At 42.4% G+C, this 18,893-nt stretch overlaps 1 protein-coding gene across 7 annotated transcripts in view; it reads right to left on the bottom strand.

Annotated features, from left to right (window-relative positions):
• Positions 1–18,893, bottom strand: part of agrn (agrin) — a 259,295-nt gene that overhangs the window by 142,897 nt on the left and 97,505 nt on the right. For all 7 annotated transcript variants that reach the window (XM_084918149.1, XM_084918152.1, XM_084918151.1 and 4 more), the window contains one exon: positions 14,720–14,752. In XM_084918149.1, coding sequence (XP_084774275.1) covers positions 14,720–14,752 — 33 coding nt within the window. The remainder of the gene's footprint in view (positions 1–14,719; positions 14,753–18,893) is intronic.

Raw genomic sequence — 18,893 nt, 5'->3', positions numbered from 1 at the left:
AAAGCCAATGAGACTCTACAGTATATTAGCTTATGCGATGCAGGAGCAATCTTGCATAATCCTTGACTCTCCTTGAGTCCTTATCCCACCATACACAATTGTGATATTTCAAGAATTCTCCCAAAACAAAATGAAGTAAAGCAGGGAAATGATGAAAAGCCTAAGAGCGTATTTGTGAGCACGTACTTCAATTTCTAAAATGCTGACTAGTTTTTGCCTGTTTTGCAGGAGGCTTTGATTTCTTTCAGGTGCTGTTTCAACACTATGCATACCTACTGCATGGCCTCCCAGAGTTTTTCTTACTGAGCACTAGAAAAGCTGCTGCTGCTTCAATATTTTTATTGATGTCTGGTGTTGGATGGTGATTACGGGCGTTTCTTGTGTCTTCACACGATTACATTGAGTTTTTATAAATACAAGACATCCAGTAGTGTAAATGAGATGCTCAGATGCTAAATGAATGATTATGTATTAAAAAGAGTAAAGTTGTAGTTACATTACAGAGAGTTCCAATCAGTGCCTTATCTTTCCTCAATGGTTTAAAGTTGCATATCTGTGTGGAATACAATATGAAGTGTATTTTTCTCTTGTGTGTCACTGCACCTTCTACCACACAGCAGAAGCTCAAACTGTGAATGCAGATGGTGTGTGCGGTTCAGTTTGTGTGCATGTGTTCCTCAAGGCAAGGAGCAGAGAAATTGTGATCTTTACTTTTGATTCTGCTCACTGATACAGCCTCTGGTCATATTACCCCAGTGCAGTTCATATTGTATGCGTCCACAGTGCAACTGCTTTAAAGAGTGTAATATATCTCCATAAGACAGAGTTTCCAAGTGAGGCGCAGCTCAGTGAGATGGCACAACCTGAGTTATGGCTTCTTTTTCCCACCTGGCCCTACATATGTTTACATTCAGAGTGAGTAAAGCCTTGTTAAATAGCTGGAGTGTGCTACGCTGCTGCTGCTGCACTGCTCGCAAATATAGTATGAACTCTGGTGTCTCTTTCTTAGCATAACAGGATGGAAGCGCACAGAAGCATCACGGCACAGCTTCGTGCTGGAGTCTGTGTTACATATGTTACCTCCATATGTGAAATTTAATAAGCCGGACTGCTTAAAGAGAGATCTGCTCACACAGTGGTGCGCAAAGCCTTCCATTAGAATAACTCTTACTATCAGAGACTAATGTGGGAAACGAAAACTGGAATCTTGGCATCAGTATGTAAAAGAAACATGCCGTAAAGGAGGTCTGCTTGATAAAATGTCATGGTCAAATATGTGATGATATGCATCATGGCGGTAAATGCATTTGAGCTGTGCTGTGAAATGACATTTCAAAGTGAAGCACTCATCTTGGATTTCCAAGTAAGGAAGAAAACAAGTCAACAGAGAAGATAAAGAAATCAGGTTTATCTTCTGTCTGTGTTTGCTGTGGTCTTATCAACAGCGTCTTTTCTGCTGCCGTTATCCTATCTGATCTGAAATGTTTTTGATGTCTTTGCCTGATCCCAACCAAGCTCCATCTGTTGAATTTGGCTCACTCAAAATGCCCAAAATAATGGTTTTCCAAGTAGAAGCAACAAAAAAAGCACTGAAAATATTTAAATAAAAATATATGACTATATTTGAAAGACTGCTGCATATCTTTCTTAAAAATACACATCCCCCCCTGAGGACCAACAGTAAAAACACCATTCAAACTAGAAACTAGAGAGATGGAAGCACAAGCTTTGGTTGGGATTTTTACATCCCATCTGCCGAGCCTCCTTTTCTTGGGAAAAGCGTAAGGTATTACCGTGATAATCCTGTTTTTCATTATGTGCAATATTAGCTGTTTAATCTAGATTAAAAGCCTTTTCCTAAATAAGAGAGAACTGCAAAAAAGTGACAGCTCTGCTGTACCTGTGTGCTGCACAGACTTCAGAAGAGTGCTGGGGTAAAGTGAAGTGTGAGATGTCTCTGCTGATTTCTCTCCTGGCTCATTAAAACTTGATGAACCTGAACACTCCCTCTAAAAGCAGCAGCTCTTTGACAGAGCAGGGCTTGCCTCTGTCCATTAGCATAATGTGACAGAAATGGGTAAGATCATGAAGAAGACAGGATTTAAGAAAGTATGATTTTCTCAAAACCTTCATAGCAAGGGAACGAATAGCTCGCATTTTTCCAATTCCACTATTTTTTTTAAGCATCTAATCTGATGATTAGCAGCGTGCTAATGAAGACTTTTATTTTCGCAGTGTGCATGTACTGTTTGCCCTATTGAAGGAACTGCTCATAACACAAACTCAACCCTGCAGTTTCCCTTGAGCTGTATGGGGCATTTTAGCGTGTTTGAAATCAGTGTTTTGGTAATTTATTTATTTATATATTAGCATTATTAACAACAATCAAATACTAAATGGACATACTTTTCCTTTATTTACTGTTAATGAATCAATGTATGACTAAACATACTTTTTCTGACAAGGTCTAGTATTGTGTTCATATGAATTGTTTATGTAAAACGCATCATTTCCTGCATGACAGCAGCTTTTTTCGCAGAGTTCAGAACATCAAATGAAAAACTTTCTACGATTAGATATACACTCAATAATTCAGTACATAAAATCAATGGTGTGCAGACAGGAGCTGCAAAACAGGCATGAATTTATATGAAAATGTTGCAGATTGTGACTTTTAAAAATTTAAAAAGTTTCTCAAAGCTGCATCTAGGGGAGTTAAATATGCATGACTGTTTGCAAAATTCAACTTCATGGGGACTCTGTGAAAAGCCTCCAAAGACATCAACAGTACCCCCAACCTTCCACTGAACAGTCCTGGATTGGATCATAATTCACCGTGTATCATTGTTTACTCCATATGTGCTAGTGTATACAGCAAAAAAGTCAATTATAATCTGGTTTGGTTTGCATTCAATTGTATTTGGTCATGAGCAGCAGGGAAAGCATAGTTATCGTCTCATACTTAAGTTGGCTTTATGGCACATCCTTTGACAAACACCCTGTTTGTTTACCTGCACTGGCTAGAGGGTGTGTTGATGCACATTAATGACAATGTGTGTGTGTATGTTTTCAGTCCCTGAAGCTAGCTGCTTCCTCCATTACCATATCTCATCTTTTGCAGGAGGACTACTGTGACCAATCTAAAACTGCCCCAGGAACAGAAGGTGTGTGTCCATGAGTGTGTATGTGTTTGTTGGCTGCCATCCGGCCCCATCTCTGGTCTGCCTCAGTGCAGGAGCTCCTGACCTGTGAGGCCATCTTTCAGGACTCCTGAACCTGGCTGCCATTTCTAACACCTTCAATTCAGATTCTCTTCAGACAGGCTACTCAAGGAGAACCCCCCCCCAGGACTGTTATCTGATTGAAAGACAAAAATAGGGAGCTTCATATCATCACCAAACCCAATCCCTGTTCCTCTCAGCTATAATGGAACTGGTTGGTGGGGGCTGGGGAAGTGATTGAATCGTAACGTGGCATCAGATGAACCCAGCATGGTGCTGAAGTAATTGCACATTCTTTTTTTCCCCTTTGCTTCTCCCGCTTGCACATAAAAGTCTCATTTTGAACAAAAGGAAATATACTGCCTCTCAGGGGATTGATGTGCGTTACATGGCTCTGAGTCTGAATTAAACTCCACCCCTTTGTAGACATAAATGCCGTGACCACATGCTGCGCCTAAACACAACTCAGGACATACTCCAATGGTCATCCATTCAGCGCGGCGTAACTCAGCCATGCAATCGTTAGCTTGATTTTTGATTGCTATGCACGCTTTATTGAAAGTCAATGGCTGATGTTGGCCTTTGAAAAGACGGAGAACAGCTGATCTACTGACTGAGCGCTGCAGTGTGGGACCTCCTCAAAAGAGTGCAGGAGAAAGTGCAGCCTATAAGAAGCACCGACTGGAAAACCTGTTTTAATTAAATTTCTCTATCTGCGTCTAACAAACACTCGCACACTCACGTTTACTCTCATACGCACACTGAAGGTGCTAAGTCCCCCCCTCCTCCAAGGGCAAAGGGGAAGGGATTTCAGAGGAAGCAGGGAGAGGGGGGAAAAAGGAGGTAAAGGAAGATAAATCGAGGAAGAACTTCAGTTCATGTCAATTCTGAATGATTTTAACTTAATATTCACAGTATGCAGGACGGTGGAAGTGCTTGTATTTAAGTTGTTCCCCTGCCATGCCCTCGCTCTCCCAATTTCTTACCTGCCCGTTTACCTATTTTTCTGCTTTCACTCTCCTTCTCCTTATCTGTATTTTCTTTCGCCATTTCCCCCATCCTTCCTACTTCCTTCCTTTCCTATTGTTTTCTCCCACCCTATTCACTTGACTCTTACTGTTTATTGTTGTTTCTTTTCAGTGGTGTGCTCATTGATTTTTAGATCTGTTACCAATGTGGCTCTCAACAGTTATTGCTCGTGAACCCTTAACTAATGCAAATTCAGGTCTCCTTGTGCCCAGAGTTTACATATAGCAGTGTGAAACAACCAAACAAACAACTGATCTCTGGAAGTAATAAGAAATATACAAATATTCATTTAATCCTGATCCCTACATTAAGAACTGCTGTTTTCCAAGCTGCTGTCAATGTAAGCGCTGGCACTTCCTTCCTTCGTCCTCCTTTACATACTTCCAGACGGCCTGTGAGCCACTGTTAAACTAAATCAGCTCTCCCACAGCAGCACTGGTGCATCTGCATGCCTCCAGTTTCCTCCATCTAAGTACCATGCATGAGTAGCATCCACGACTAATGGACTGAATTAGACACACACTTTTTTCACTCTCAGGAGCCCGTACACATGCATATGTATTGTGCAACATTTGCTGTAGACAAAAATGCAGTGGAATGTTGTAGCCACGGTGGGAGGGTGGGAGTTGGGGGTTGATGCTCGGGGTACTTTGGTACTGTTCCGTATGCGTGTATACAGTATATGGAAGGAAGGGCTGTGTCTGAGGCTTGAGACTGTATTTTAGTCTCTGGCTGTGTATGTGTGTGTGTGTTTCTTTTCCAGGGAGCAGCATAAAGAGAGGAAATGATAACGAACAGAGCTGCACGGTACTGCAGCTGATTAAACACTGATTTAACCTGTCAGACAGTACCTAAAAAACAGGAATCTAAAACACCGCCACTTATGATTGTGTCCTTGAATTGAGCTACGGCATCTTAATGAAGCGGAGGTGGATCAGTCCGATACTTGATTTAGGAAATTACTGCTACTAATATTAAGCTCCAATTTGCAGTGTTGTACTTTTGATTTGAACACTCTGAGATAACTCATTTGTTACTGTAGAAGAAGTCTTTGCAGTGTTCAGTGTGGTAGGAGACAGCTGTGGGAGATAGGAGCTGTCCGACACCAGTGGGAAATGTCACTGCTAATACATATCACATGTGGAGGGACTTACACTAGATGCCTTGTTTCCTACAGGAGTGTGTGCGTGCCTGTGCGAGACGTGAGCTCACTCACAATGAATTTCCACATGTGCGCAGCACATGTTGACTGCATGTGTGCGCACGTCTCATGAAACTGAATGTTCTGCTGTTATTGGAGACACGACGCGTTGAACCATATATCAAGCAAGACGCAAACGTATAACACACTTTCACTTTGAGGCGCGCTCGCGCCTGTGCTTGCAGTTGTGTCGTTTGTCAACAAAATTAAAAACAACTGTATTGCTACTGGAGCGATGGACGCACAATTTTTCATACTGCAGGTGCGACAAATTCACATAAAAATGCATTTCATGGAATATTGACTTTTACCTCTTTTAAAAATATTTAAAGAACTCCAGAGATTTATTGTTGGACTGCCAAAAAGATGTGGTGCTAGGATGAGAATCACATCTGCAATAATAATAATGATGCTACAATAATGCTGAATCCTGTGCGCACGAGTAATAAACCCTTTCAGTATTTCTTTAAATGCTATGAACTGCAATATACTCTTGAAATCACAGACAGACAGACAGATAGATAATGGTTGCTGGAGGGTTCTGCAAGTCATTGTTAAATTGATTGCTAAAGCCTTATTCATGCAGGCCTAGAAACCATTTGTCACGGTTCTGGGTCCGTTAGACCCAGTGTTTTGAGTTTATTATGTTTTGGTTTAATTTTGCATCATGGATTGTTTTCTTGTTCTCTTGTTGTGGTTGTGATGATTATTATTTGAGTTTCATGTTTCCTTTATCCATGTTTTAGGAATTGTGGTTTCATGTATAGTTCAGTTCCATGTGTCATTTTCTGTCTCTCTGTGTTGAGTCCGTGTCTCTGAGTTGTGATTCATGTTTCCTGTTTTATTGTGAAAGTCTTTGTGTTATGTTAGTGTGTGCACCTTTGTTCCCCATGTCTCGTTAGCCCTGATCTCTCCCAGCTGTGTCTCCCTCCTGTTGCCGATTCCCCCGTTACTACCCTGTGTATATAAGCCCTGTGTTTTCCCATGCTCGGTGTTGCGTCGTACCCTCAGATCCTGTCTGTGTGTTCCAGTTAGTGTTTTCATGTTTGGTTTCTGTTTTGTTGGTGCCAGCAATAAAGCTGTGGTTTTCAGTTATATTTCCCTCTCAGAGTCCTGCACTTGGATCCACATCTCCACCTGCCCGCACACAGAGCCCTGACACCATTCAGTGACCCCCATGCCCACAGCAAGCACTCGTTCAAAGGTAAAAGTGTGTATTCCACCACCGATTGGCCAGTGGTAGCTAGAAGTTGCTATCAGTCATTAGCATTAAAATGGTTGCAAAACAGTATGTAGCACTATACCAAAAACTTTTCTCATATTTACAGCAGCCTTGTCTCAATCTGCGTGATGATTAATTATGTTTAATCTGACATTAATCTGTGTGACTAAACTTGCTAGCATCAGCTAATAACTGCACCCTCTCATCCAAATATGGTCACTTATGAGTCTGTGTCCATTTCTGTATACAGTCTTAGAGTACAACTATCAGCCAATGAGAAAAATTAGTTAAATCCCCTCTTTAAAAACCACTAGCTTACCACCCGCTTCACAGTTTAATAGGGAAAAAGTTTTTTGAGTGTCAATATATGTTTAAGATCTTCTTTTTTTCTTCTTCTGCACAACACTTAATTCTGACCTTAAATGGAGTCGGGGCAACCATCCATTTATTGCAAATGAAGCAATGTCCTCAAGCTCAAATAGCACACACAGCACACGCGGTCGCAAACACACATACACAGACAGTGTTTGCCTTTAGTGACAACAGACCCTAATTATGGAGTTACAGAGAGCACTAGGGTGCATGAAACTCTAGTGGATAAACAAGCAAAACTGAATGAGTGCAGACATACAGACACACACCAGCACGCCTGTTGGTTATTATTGGAAACCTCTGACATTTTTCAAAAAACTTTGTTTTTCCTGCTCATCACAGCGCGTGAGTGCAGAAATATGACTGTTCGCCCAACATAAAACCTATTCAAATAAACAAATTACACATTTCGAGGCTTACATGCTCATTCACTATAATCAGCAAACACATAATAACTTCAATCTTTCTTTCGTTCGAAGACTAAAGACAACAGCTAAAGTGTTCAAATTATCCACAATTCTTTGTTCTATTTCTTTTTTCTTTCTTTCTCTCTCTGGTTATGGAAATGCACCAGTGGGCGAATGTGAAGTTGTCAGAACACAAAGCACACTTTATTTGTGCTTCTTTGTGCTGACACATAGGTGTATGGCTAAGAAACAGGGTGAGGTAATGTAATTATTTTAATGTATAGAAAATACATTTTCAAAAATACAAACAAAGCCGGGTCTGGAGGAAATGAATTTGCCTCAAACATGAGCTGACCCAACATATATATTGACACTTAGCCACGTTTCCATACCCATGTGTTTAATCTTCATGCTCAGGTCTGCAATTTATGACTCTGTTGATCGTATGAAACTCCAAGCATGGCAGTAAAATTCCTCACTAGAGTCATTGTGACTTGCTGCCTATAAAGCACAGAAGCTATTTGATATCTAAAAATCTGAAAGCATTGTTGCTAATATCGTTGATTTTTCAACTTTCAAGTTGTAGAATCATCTACAATTGGCTGTTTTTTTTGCAAGAGACATACCATTAAATCTGAAATCCATCACAATGCTATTTTAAGATGTCGATGCAACAAATTTAATTTATATTACGCATTTAATATGCGGTATCATCCATCAATGTCATTTACGTGGAGCTTTGTGTTCAGCCCTGAGCAATGCTGCAAAGTTCTGAGTAGGCAGTTCATTAGGGAAAAATGTTTTTCATTCAAAAACGTGGCTCATGTGCAAAATAACGTCCAGTAAATGAAAGTTGTATGCAAAGACTTTTATGTCTGACTCATGCAACCATACAAAAGTAAATACCCCTCAAAAGTCAGCTTTGTTATTATTCTTGCCTCGTACAAGATGTTGTAGGCTCTATGTGACCAGCGAAGGGCAAATCCAGCCATCCCAATTCAGCATTCCCAAAGCATACATGTATAAATACATATGAGATGCATAAATCCTCTATAAATGCATATAAATGCTATTTTAAACTTTAACAAGAGGGTAAACACTGAAATGTTTTATTCTCTTCTATTTTTACCCACTGCCCTGCCTCTGGCATAATGGTATAATATATCGCCTTCATTTACTCCCCTGCTACAGCGTGTGTGTGTGTGTGTGTGTGTGTATCCATGATTTTCTCCACACAATGAGAAAGAACTGAACAGTAGCATTAAAATGATTCAAGTGATTTAGTCTTTTTCTCTTTGTTTCTCTCTCTGTCTCAATATCTTCTTCCCTCTGTCGCACTCCCTGCTATCATAAATCTTATTAAAGCTCACTGAGAGGGCAGCGATGAACATGCTGTACAGAGCCTCCAACACACACACACACAAAAACAAACACACACACACAAACACATCTAGATGAAATTCCCACTTCTGTGTGCGTGTTTGGCTGTGTACTGTGAAAAAAAATTGCAGTGCGTAAAATGGTGTCAGTGACATGTTGCTGGCCAATGCGTCAATGTGTTGTAATTGTATCCAGTAGAGCAGAACACATGCATTCAACACACACACACTAACACACACGCAATCTGGTTGATGTCAAGGGTTCCAGGCCAGGACGTCAAATGAAAAGCAGTGACGACAACAAATGTAGGCAAAGAGCAACCTGCTGTTTGTGTGACCTTTCAATAAACCTACTTACACAGAAGGTAAACAAACTCCCAACACTTTTACTTACACTATGAGATTGTTGTTCAGTTCACCACATTTTAAAACCATGTGTAGGTGTGAGCTAGTGTTTGTCATCATGCGTTTGTGTTTCAGGGTCACACGGAGGGTGGGATGTTCACAATGGATAGTTTCCAGCCCTCCCTGTGAACGAGCCCCCAAGGAACAGACGCACAACAAACTCAAAATGCAAACTCAAGACACAGGAAGAGCGCACACACGCTGGCATTCCCATGGCACATACACAGACACTCAGATAAAAGCTGATACAAAGTGTAAAATCAGATCTTAGGGGCTCTGTAATGTGTGTGTGTGTGTGTGTGTGTGTGTGTGTGTATGGAGTGCATGTGTGTTCATGCACACATCCTGAAGTTCAACTGCAATCTGTAAACAATGTTTCTGGCTGAGTGAAGAAAAACAAGAAGCACAGGGTGAACTGTTCAGGAGAGAGTAAGTGTGTGTGTGTGTGTGTGTGTGTGTGTGTGTGTGTGTGTGTGTGTGTGTGCGTGTGTGTGTCTGACAGAACAAGAGAGAGAGAAAGCGAGCAGTGAACTGCAGATGTCTGGCTCTCACAGCAAACACAGCTTCTGCAGGAAACTAAGACATACAGTATCTGTGCAAATGGTGCAGATATTGTCAGCTCCTGAGCAAAAAGCCTCCTTTAACTTGCACTTCTTAATAAGGGAAACGCTGATTGCATGCAGGACTCCGCTAATAGCAGGATATCACTGCACAATATTGCTCCAGAACACATCGACGTGCCGGGCCACTTATTTTCCTCTAATTAACAACCTGACAATGAAATTCGTCGCATTGGTTACACTTACCAATGTGGTTATTTTCTGACACTGCCACCCAACAATTAAATTAGCGCCTGCCCATCACAGCTTAAAGTGGAGCATTGACTGCGTCCCGATTTAAAATAACTTGCTGCTGTGTTAATGAGACCGAGCGAGCAGCGCGGCCTTTCACTGCCGCTGAATAGCCACGTTCGCCGTCAACATGCGACCAACACGGAGAGCTCATTTAAAGTGACATTAGCCAATTCTGCATGCTAATTACTTTCAAAATATGACATGGAGCTGAGGAAGGGTGGGCTTTCAGCATCCCTCTGCACTGCCACGCTGAGTGATAAGGGCTTCGATAAGCTGCTTGAAACTATTAATTAGCTGCAATGGATTCTTACAGTCAATGGGGTTTTGTTTATCCTGCTAATGTCACTCCTTCGATTTCATTTTGGAGACTGAGCAGAATGGAAATGTGTTTTGTTTGCTCTTTTACTGCCTGGTTTTTAAATCTCCTATTTCATCGTAAAGAATGGAGAAAATAATAAGCAAATTCAAGCCTGCATAGTTTGGATGAATTTTAACGCGTGACTTCTGGAGCAAAACAAAGAAAGCTGCCACAACTGTGTTAAGTTGTATTGCTACATGCGCCAAAGAGTGCATTTAAAAAAAGAAAAAAGAAAACACTGGATGAACATATGGCATGAATACTTTTGTATTTAATCCTTTCCTTTACTATTTATTTTCCAACAATCAGAGCAGCATTCAGAGATCGAAACCTCTAAATCAGACATGACTTTCAGGGATGCTTGCTGACAAGCTTTCAGATCACAGCCAAAGATAGCTCAGTGTGATGTACATCCACATCAAAGAACTGCTGATCCTCACAAGGTCCAAGGTCCCTGACTAACCTGCATCAACAATCGGTGAGGTTTGCTCCAACAGCTGGGGGACATATCAAAGAATGCCAGCATCACTAACTGTGTCAACAATTACTCTGTGTCATAGGAAATCAAAAGAAAATAGCGCCGCGCTTTACCGCTTCAGCCCACTCATTTCTCGCCTCTCTGGCTAATATTTTTGTTTTTCTCTCTTTGGACGGCTGCTTCTAGTCCATCTTGGTCGATCGATACTGGGAAGCCGAGGTGAGTCGAGGCGGGTCTGTGTGGGAAGGCTGTCAATGATGAATGGTTAGATGCGGGGGTTTTAGGATATTCGGCTAATTCTGATGTCTTTCACCTGCATTTATCAAAAAATATATTCTGCTTGCTTGTTGCTCACATAAGCATCTATTGAGTCCTACTGACATGAAGCGGGGTGGGCCGAAGCGAGGCTACAGAGTTCAGCTGTGCAGTTTGAGATGTCTGTGTACTTTTAAAGGGCAACAAACTTTCCGCAGATAAAGTCAAGGCTGCTTGCTTTCCCCAGCAGCCTCAACAACAGCGAGCTAACAAGCTGCGCCCTGTTAAAAGCCGGACATGACAACTCTTCTGTTAAATTATAATCCTAGAGAGGCAACTTTACAGTGTACCTTTGATATCTTGATGTGAGACTTTCTCAGCCGGCAGCCCCGCCTGGCTAAAAGATGAGGTAGATACTTTGCCTCTGTTGTGTAAAATCTGTGATGTGAAAAGATTTAATTAAGATAGGCCGAGGAGTCATAATTAATTCTGCCTCTCTCTGAGTCAGGCTTACCGTCAAGAACACAGGGAAAGGCTCCCAGAATAAATTACAGGAGGGTCGTGTGTGTCTGAGGGGGTAATGGGTGTGGAGCCCTTGGTTACTGTACTGTTCTCGCAGAGCCGAAAAGCAGTTGTGTCAGTTCTGGGTAGTGTTCACAAAGTCTAAGTGAGCCCGCCGGCACTTTTTTTTAACAAGCGTCCCACCGTCTTAGATCAAATCACGTTTCAGCCCAGGAGTTTATTTTGACTGTCAGTGAGGAGCATCCTCTGGAGAGAGCTGTCAGTGACAAATGTGAAATGGAAGATTCACAGCGAATGGGCTCTTTCCAGGCAGGCGGTGCTGAACACGGCTGCAGTCACAGGAGACCTCTGAACTGTCTGCGGCTCGACTCTCCCATTACACCTCCTTTATAGTGATGGTCTGGCCTATTTTGAATCTTGTTTGGTCCTTGTTCAGCTACCTAAGCTTGTAATAGGAGGAAACGAGGGGTACATCTCCAGAGAAACACTCATTCTGACACACAGTCTATTTTGTTCAAGTGGCATAACTTAAAAAAAAACCCTTCATAAGTCTTAACAGAGACTACATGTATTATTACCAGTGTCTCCTTTGCATGTCCTTAACAAGCAGATGAGCATTTTCTGTTTTCTCTGCATGTGGTTGCTAACAGCTGGGAGGCAAGAGCCTCATTCGTCAAGAATTTCTCTCATTCAACCCTAATTTCCAAAGTCCAGTATTAATCCCCCAAGCTGCAAATTCTATGAGCTTTTTAGCTTTGGCCAAACACGCAACAACTGTCTTATTATCAGGAGACGACAGGCAATAATGAGCATGGCCAGAGCCGAGCAACTGCTGCTTTGAGCTTTCAAAGAAAGAGCCTAATTAAAGGCTGCTTTGTGACTTTTGTCACTTTTTTTGACTGGTGATTATAGGCCATTCATTGGGGAGGACTCATCAGCTATTTGCGGGTGGCGCACGCCATAAATATCACGCGAGAACTTTGCTTATGTCGTGCCGAACCCGCATTTTTTTCCCCCCAGTAAGCTCCCAAGATTCTCTTGCTCTAATTTGCAGAACAAATTCCTTTACTTTCTGCAGAATCTCCTCTCGCTAATAAGGTCGTCTCATAAACGGCTTTTCAGAGACAAACTAGGCTGTTTAAAAATGCAGGCTCCTTGGTATCTTTTCTGTGATTTCCTGTAATTAAGTACTGGAGAGAGCGGCGGAGTGAGCGTCCTTGGCATCGAGGACAAGTTCAGTAGAACAAGCTTTGTTCCTTTTGGAGCTGATTTGACTAATGGCAGAGCTATATTAGCCCTCTGCTGGTTTGCAGCATCTTCTAAATCACCCCTCCACTGCTACTAAAACCATACGTCTCCAAAAAGTGGCCTACTGCTGTATTTGGGCCAACTCTAATTGTCTTGCTAATCTCTTCAGCGTTAAATGACCCAGAGAAACTGGGTCCCACAGGGCAGGCTTACCCTGCTGATTGGAGACTTTGCTTTTTGTTTTGCTTGGCATATTAAAACAGCATAGGCTGCTGATGGAAAGCCTACAGAACTATTGGAAATGTAATTAAGGGCTAGCAGCAGCTTTTAAACGGTTGACTAGTGCAGAAACAAACTGTGCCCTTCAGACAGCAAAAACTTTAATACATGGGAAATGAGTGGCCCGATCGATAAGGAGGGCGTTATTTCTTTTGTACGGGAAAATTCAATGGAGGACAGAAATGGGCTGTTTCGGTGCCTGCATACTATTTCTCATTTTCCCAGTGGCGAGCCAAATTTTATGGCAATATTTGCTTGAAAAGCAGACAAATAGAGTCCTCTCTGTAAGATATAATCATTTGTCAAGTCAATTTCGTCTGTCATTAAAACAAAAACAAATACCTGCTGTAAGCTGTGCCGACTGCAATTGAATCTCCAGTGTTTTGTGATGAGGCACAAAAGATGAATAAAAAAAAAGAAAACTACACAGCGTATGTGCTCCTCGGGTGCTGAGGTGAGGCAGAGTTGAGAAATGCTTCAATCAAGCACAATTATTTGTTGAAACCATTTTGGACTGACAGTGAGCACCCTATTGTCCCTACAATAGGCTGTTCACAATTACATTCATCACGAACCACCTCTTATTTGACGCATTTTTTTTTAAGCTGACATCTTTCACAAACTGCTTTTCCAAACAAGCTGGCCTATGGGGCGAGTGATTGAGCAATTATCAGAAACAGATTCAGCAAACCCATACTGTGGCCTTTTGTCCCCGGCATCAGCCAGCCTTGGGATCATTAGAAACATTTTCTCTTCGTGTTTTCTCTCTTCAAAACCTCCGGCTTTGTAGCCTGCACACAAGCGGGATGATACAACACCTTCAGAACTAGTAGGAGTCCATCCCTGGCTATCTGTCAGTGTAGCAACCCCCCCCCCCAAAAAACATCAAAGTCTATCACACACTATCTCACTGTGCTGCCTCTGATAAATATTCATGATAGAAGCTCGAAAACCAGCTGTTTTTCTCCAATTAAAGTGTGCCGAGATCTACTGTTTTGGAACTAAATTGTTGCTTTTTTTTAACTAATGGCTCATGTTACTGCACTAGGAACAACTGAAAAATATTGTACTCATTCCAGAGATGTGCTGGATGAGAACATATGGATAACAAGGTGAGGAAATGGTGCGGCGCAGAGCTTCCGTTACTCACGGCAAAGGGAGGGGTACATCCTATTAGACCTTATCAGAAAGATGTGAATGGCGCTTTGGTAACAGGTATTGAACGTCAGCCCAAGTGGCCATGCAGAGCAGATCAAATCAAGTCATCAAAAGATCCTCCTTACATCAAAGCACAGAGCAGGCCTGGCCACGTGCCTGCCATACCAACAGTGCAGAGACAAAAAGCGGGGCAGCCAAAACTGGCAAAGCGGCGCAGACGGCTGCCCACTTCAAAGGCAGGGATCTGCTGTCTGCGGTCATTATTCCCAGGCACCCCCCAGAAACCCAGCGGTCAATGAAGGCAAGCGGCGAGAAACCACTGAGGACTTACCATCAACAGTCGGTGCGAAGTGAAGTGGGTTGTCTGAAAAAGATAAAAGAGAAAGAGAGAAATAGGTTTTTAGTTTTGGGGAGATTCAGCGACTTCCCAGGAGTAAAGGGAGTAAATTGAGTTGCTACAAAAAAAAGAAGAGACAGGGCTTGGTGTTTTCATCTAACACATTCTAATGCAATGACTGGGTCCTACAGGAATCCAGCTGAGCTAATCGACACAAGTACATTTCAGCGATAGCGCTATCATCATTGTCATTCATTACATCTATGGTCTATCTGATCTGAACCCCGCTGCATGACTTTTGATATTAGAGCACATGAGAGTTGAGAAGGCAGACGTCTGTTATTGTTTCAGATTCAAAAGTATGAGACAAGATGTGAAATTACACAATACTGATGTCATAGTATACCTCGGACCCCCACCAGCCCTCATGCAGCTATATGCATAATAAATCAGAATGTTTTCCCTTAATTCATCAAATGACATCATACCATTGTCCTGGTCAAAACCCAGCAGACCATGACATAAGGCTCGTCGTTTCATGGGAACCATAAAACAAGACCTGCGGTGTCAAATGACTGAGTGTGGAAAATCACTCACAGGGGGAAAAAACTCTCAGGTAACCTGAATCCTTTGCAAATGAGTGCAAACTTGACCAGGCCGTTTGCAGTGATTACAAACCCTTATATATAATGAAGATTGATGGAGGTTGGTTCCACATTACTTGACAGGAAAAACAGGGGCTATTGTTAAAAACTGAATTGTTATTATATTGTTGCTTAATCTCATGATTATTTTTCAATTACATGATCAATTTGTTTAGGAGCCAAAATAAAAAAGGAGTGAAAAAAGCAATTTCCCAAATCCTTAGGAGATGTTCAGTCTGCAAGCCCAAAATGTGTAATTTCCAATGTTAAACAGCCAATTTCCTGATTTTAGAGGCTATAACCAGGAAAAAAAAAGTTTTCTTGCAAAACAATGGCCTATTCATGCTGGGGTAGATTAATTTTCTGTGGATTGACTAACTGATTAAACATCTGATCATTTAAGTGGTGAACGGAGGACAATCAAGTATACAGGCAGCACACACATATGGTACAAGTGAAGTAAACACACATCTGGCAGAGTTATACTATGTCAATTAAAAATAACACAGGATCAGTCCTGAGCTACGCGTGCACACGTGTACAGAAGGAAGCAGACATGCTCTTTCTTAAAACAATTATTAAATATAATAATAATAAGTAAAGTAGCACAATCAGCTGCCTATTCATTGAGACCCTCATCCTGTGGAGCACATTCAAATCCACCGTCTTGGACAGCAGCTGTTCTGTTCTCCGCCTGCCGCAGGTTCTAGGTGGTGTGTGCCCAGATATCATCACTACAACCACTAAACTAGAGACTTCGTGGATGGCCAGACAGGAAGGACTGGAGCTAGTTAGTCTGCAGCAACTCAACTTCCAAAATATGATAGAGGGAGATTGTTCATTAGTAAATTCACCACGAATGGCGTCTTATTTTCAGACTTATGAAAGGATAAAAGTAAAAAATGACCAGAATGTGTCAACAAAACATGCATTTAGCTAAGCGGAGAGCCCGAGTAACGTGAGCGCACCAGAAACACTACAGGTCATTACCACCATTAGTACCATTAGTAGCGATCTTTGCCTTAAAAAACTTAGTGTTTTCCTGAAGAGCATTATGATACACTGGTCAAAGACTGGCCAAGTACTGGCGGTCCAAGCACGGCCCAATTGAACCACCATCTGCACTCCAGCAGTCAACTCAACTGTCTGACTCACTAAGCAAAGCCCCAGTGAGTTGTCAGAGCTGCCTGCGCTGAACAAACACAGCAACACACACGGCTGTGCAACCACCCAGCCATGTCTCCAATGCCTCTGCACTGTGAAGGATAATGAGGAAGATAAAACACATCACATCAATTACCCTGCTAACACATTTTTCCAGGGCCCACGTCAACCGATGCGCCGAAGCCTTTTCTCAGGACTTCTGCGATCCACGTCGGCATCCCGAGACACAGCTGAGTTTTAAATTTAGGCTCACTTAAAATTGCTTGTCAACAGCCGGGGCTTCAGGGGAGAATGCGAAAGTGTGTGTGTGTGTGTGCCAGCGAGCGAGCAAGGGAAAAAAATGAGGAGAGGGAAGAGGAGTGGCGAGGTTGGTGCTAGAGGTGAATAATGAAGTGTCTGGTGAAGCTGTTTCCCAGTCAGTCATGACAGTAGCTGATTTCTATCTGAGGGGATTTCAAGAAAACACATGAAACGGGGGGGAGCAGAAATTGGCACGAGGATGATACAGAAGAAGAAGTTGTGCTAAGAGCCGTAAAGGTGCACAGACGCAGACTCTGCTTCCTGTCTTGCATTTGTATGCACGTCTAAACGAGAAGAAACAAACACACACCAATAAAAGCGCATTACTGCACACGGAGAATAAGAGAAGACGACAGAGAAGGTGTAGCACAAAGCCAGCTGAGATGCTGGGGGAAAGCTAAACGATTTCTTCACATTTCCATAGCGAAAGCACAAGATAAGGTCTCTCCATAAACATATCAGCCATCTTCATCTCCCTTCGCTCCTCGCAAAGCCTGCGTGAGTTCCCGTGCCTGTGTGAATGTCACAACACGGCCATCATTCACCCTGTATCTTCAGCAAATCAATACGTGTCTGACTGTGACATTTAGCCATGTGCAGAAGAGGGGTGTGTCTACATCTTTGCATGTGTGTCACCTTCCCCTTTGCTTTGGCTGATGTATAGTCATACCGAATGATGAAGTGAGTGTGTGTCCGCGTTGGCAGGGGGGGGAAAAAAGCATTTGGGAGGGGCGGGGGCTACAAACTGTGTGCGTATGTGCGAACATGCTTCACCCCATATGGCGACAACAGAAATTGCGAATCTGAGGTTACACACCCTTCCTCCAATCACACACACACACGTCGCTACTACCAGCACTATCACAATCCCATCCAGCTGTCCTTGTGGCCACATGGCGAGGGCTCTCGGCAGCATAATAGAGACTCTTTCAGCTCATCAGTTTATCCAGTGCACATTTCTTTTCACGCGGTCATCTGAGAGGTGAAGATTGGCTTGCTTTAACTGAGTTTGTATTAAATCTAATAGAATCTGTCTGGCTTGAATTGATTTGGGAACACGACGAGGTTAGAAATGAGCCATCCCCATCCCGGTAACTGACACCCGTGAGTTAGAGGAGGACCGAGCAGCAAAGATGACAGGAAGACAATCTTTGACAAATGCGAGGAGAAGCATCCTCAACTGAGGTCTTTGCTTTGTATATGTGAGAACATTCGCCAGCCTGATAACAGAGAGAAGAGAAATCCAGCAGAAACAGGTGGAATCACAACCGTAGGCCAGAGAGAATTAAAAATTCTTTTCTCCTCAAAATGTTTCTCAAATAGCACTTTAAATCGCATTTGGTGGTATTAAAATTACTATTACAGTTGCACTTCTTGAACGCGTTTGCTTACTTATTATAATTTGCAGGTGATTATGAGGAGCAAGTCATGCATAAATATTGGCCCACTTTGAAAAGTTGAATAAATTTCACCTTTAGCACAGTTTAAGCAGGCGGGGCACTCGCAAATAGAAATGTGCAAGTCTCTGAGAGAGCGAGCAGAATGAATAAGGCTGCGTTAACAAACTGAAGCGGGGAAAACCTGCCCGTGTGTTACCGGTGGTGCAAAAAAAAAAAAAAAAAGGTGGCAGGTGAACGTCTATTTCGGTCATGCGCCTGCTTCTATTGGATCTGAAAATCAGCCCCTATCTGTCATGGGCTTGGCTGAGCATCAGATCAGCCCTACAAGTTGTATGCTTTGGGCTTTTAATGAGCTGCTTTTATTTCAGTTGATTAAAAGAAGAGAATTTTACATTGTGAGGAGATGACGGCGGTCAGAGTTTTCTGGGCCAAAAGATACTTTAAAAAAAATAAATCCACCAAAGACATTTAATCGCCATTTAATACTTCACTGCGCAGTTCAAAGTAAATGCCAAGGCTTTGGAGGGGAGATAGGAGCAGTCTTAGAAGCCGGCAGATACCGAATCAAGCAAAGGGGGGTCGGCGGGGGGGCTGTGACTTTAGCTGTCTTGATGTCCCTACTTCAAGCCCAGATAAGGCTGCCATGAGAGTTAAAGGTGA

This window comes from Perissodus microlepis, chromosome 20, assembly GCF_051167445.1.
Source record: "Perissodus microlepis isolate ML-2025 ecotype Zambia chromosome 20, ASM5116744v1, whole genome shotgun sequence".
NCBI lineage: Eukaryota > Metazoa > Chordata > Actinopteri > Cichliformes > Cichlidae > Perissodus > Perissodus microlepis.
Note: the sequence above shows the minus strand (reverse complement) of the source record. Positions and strands in the feature narration are given on the sequence as shown.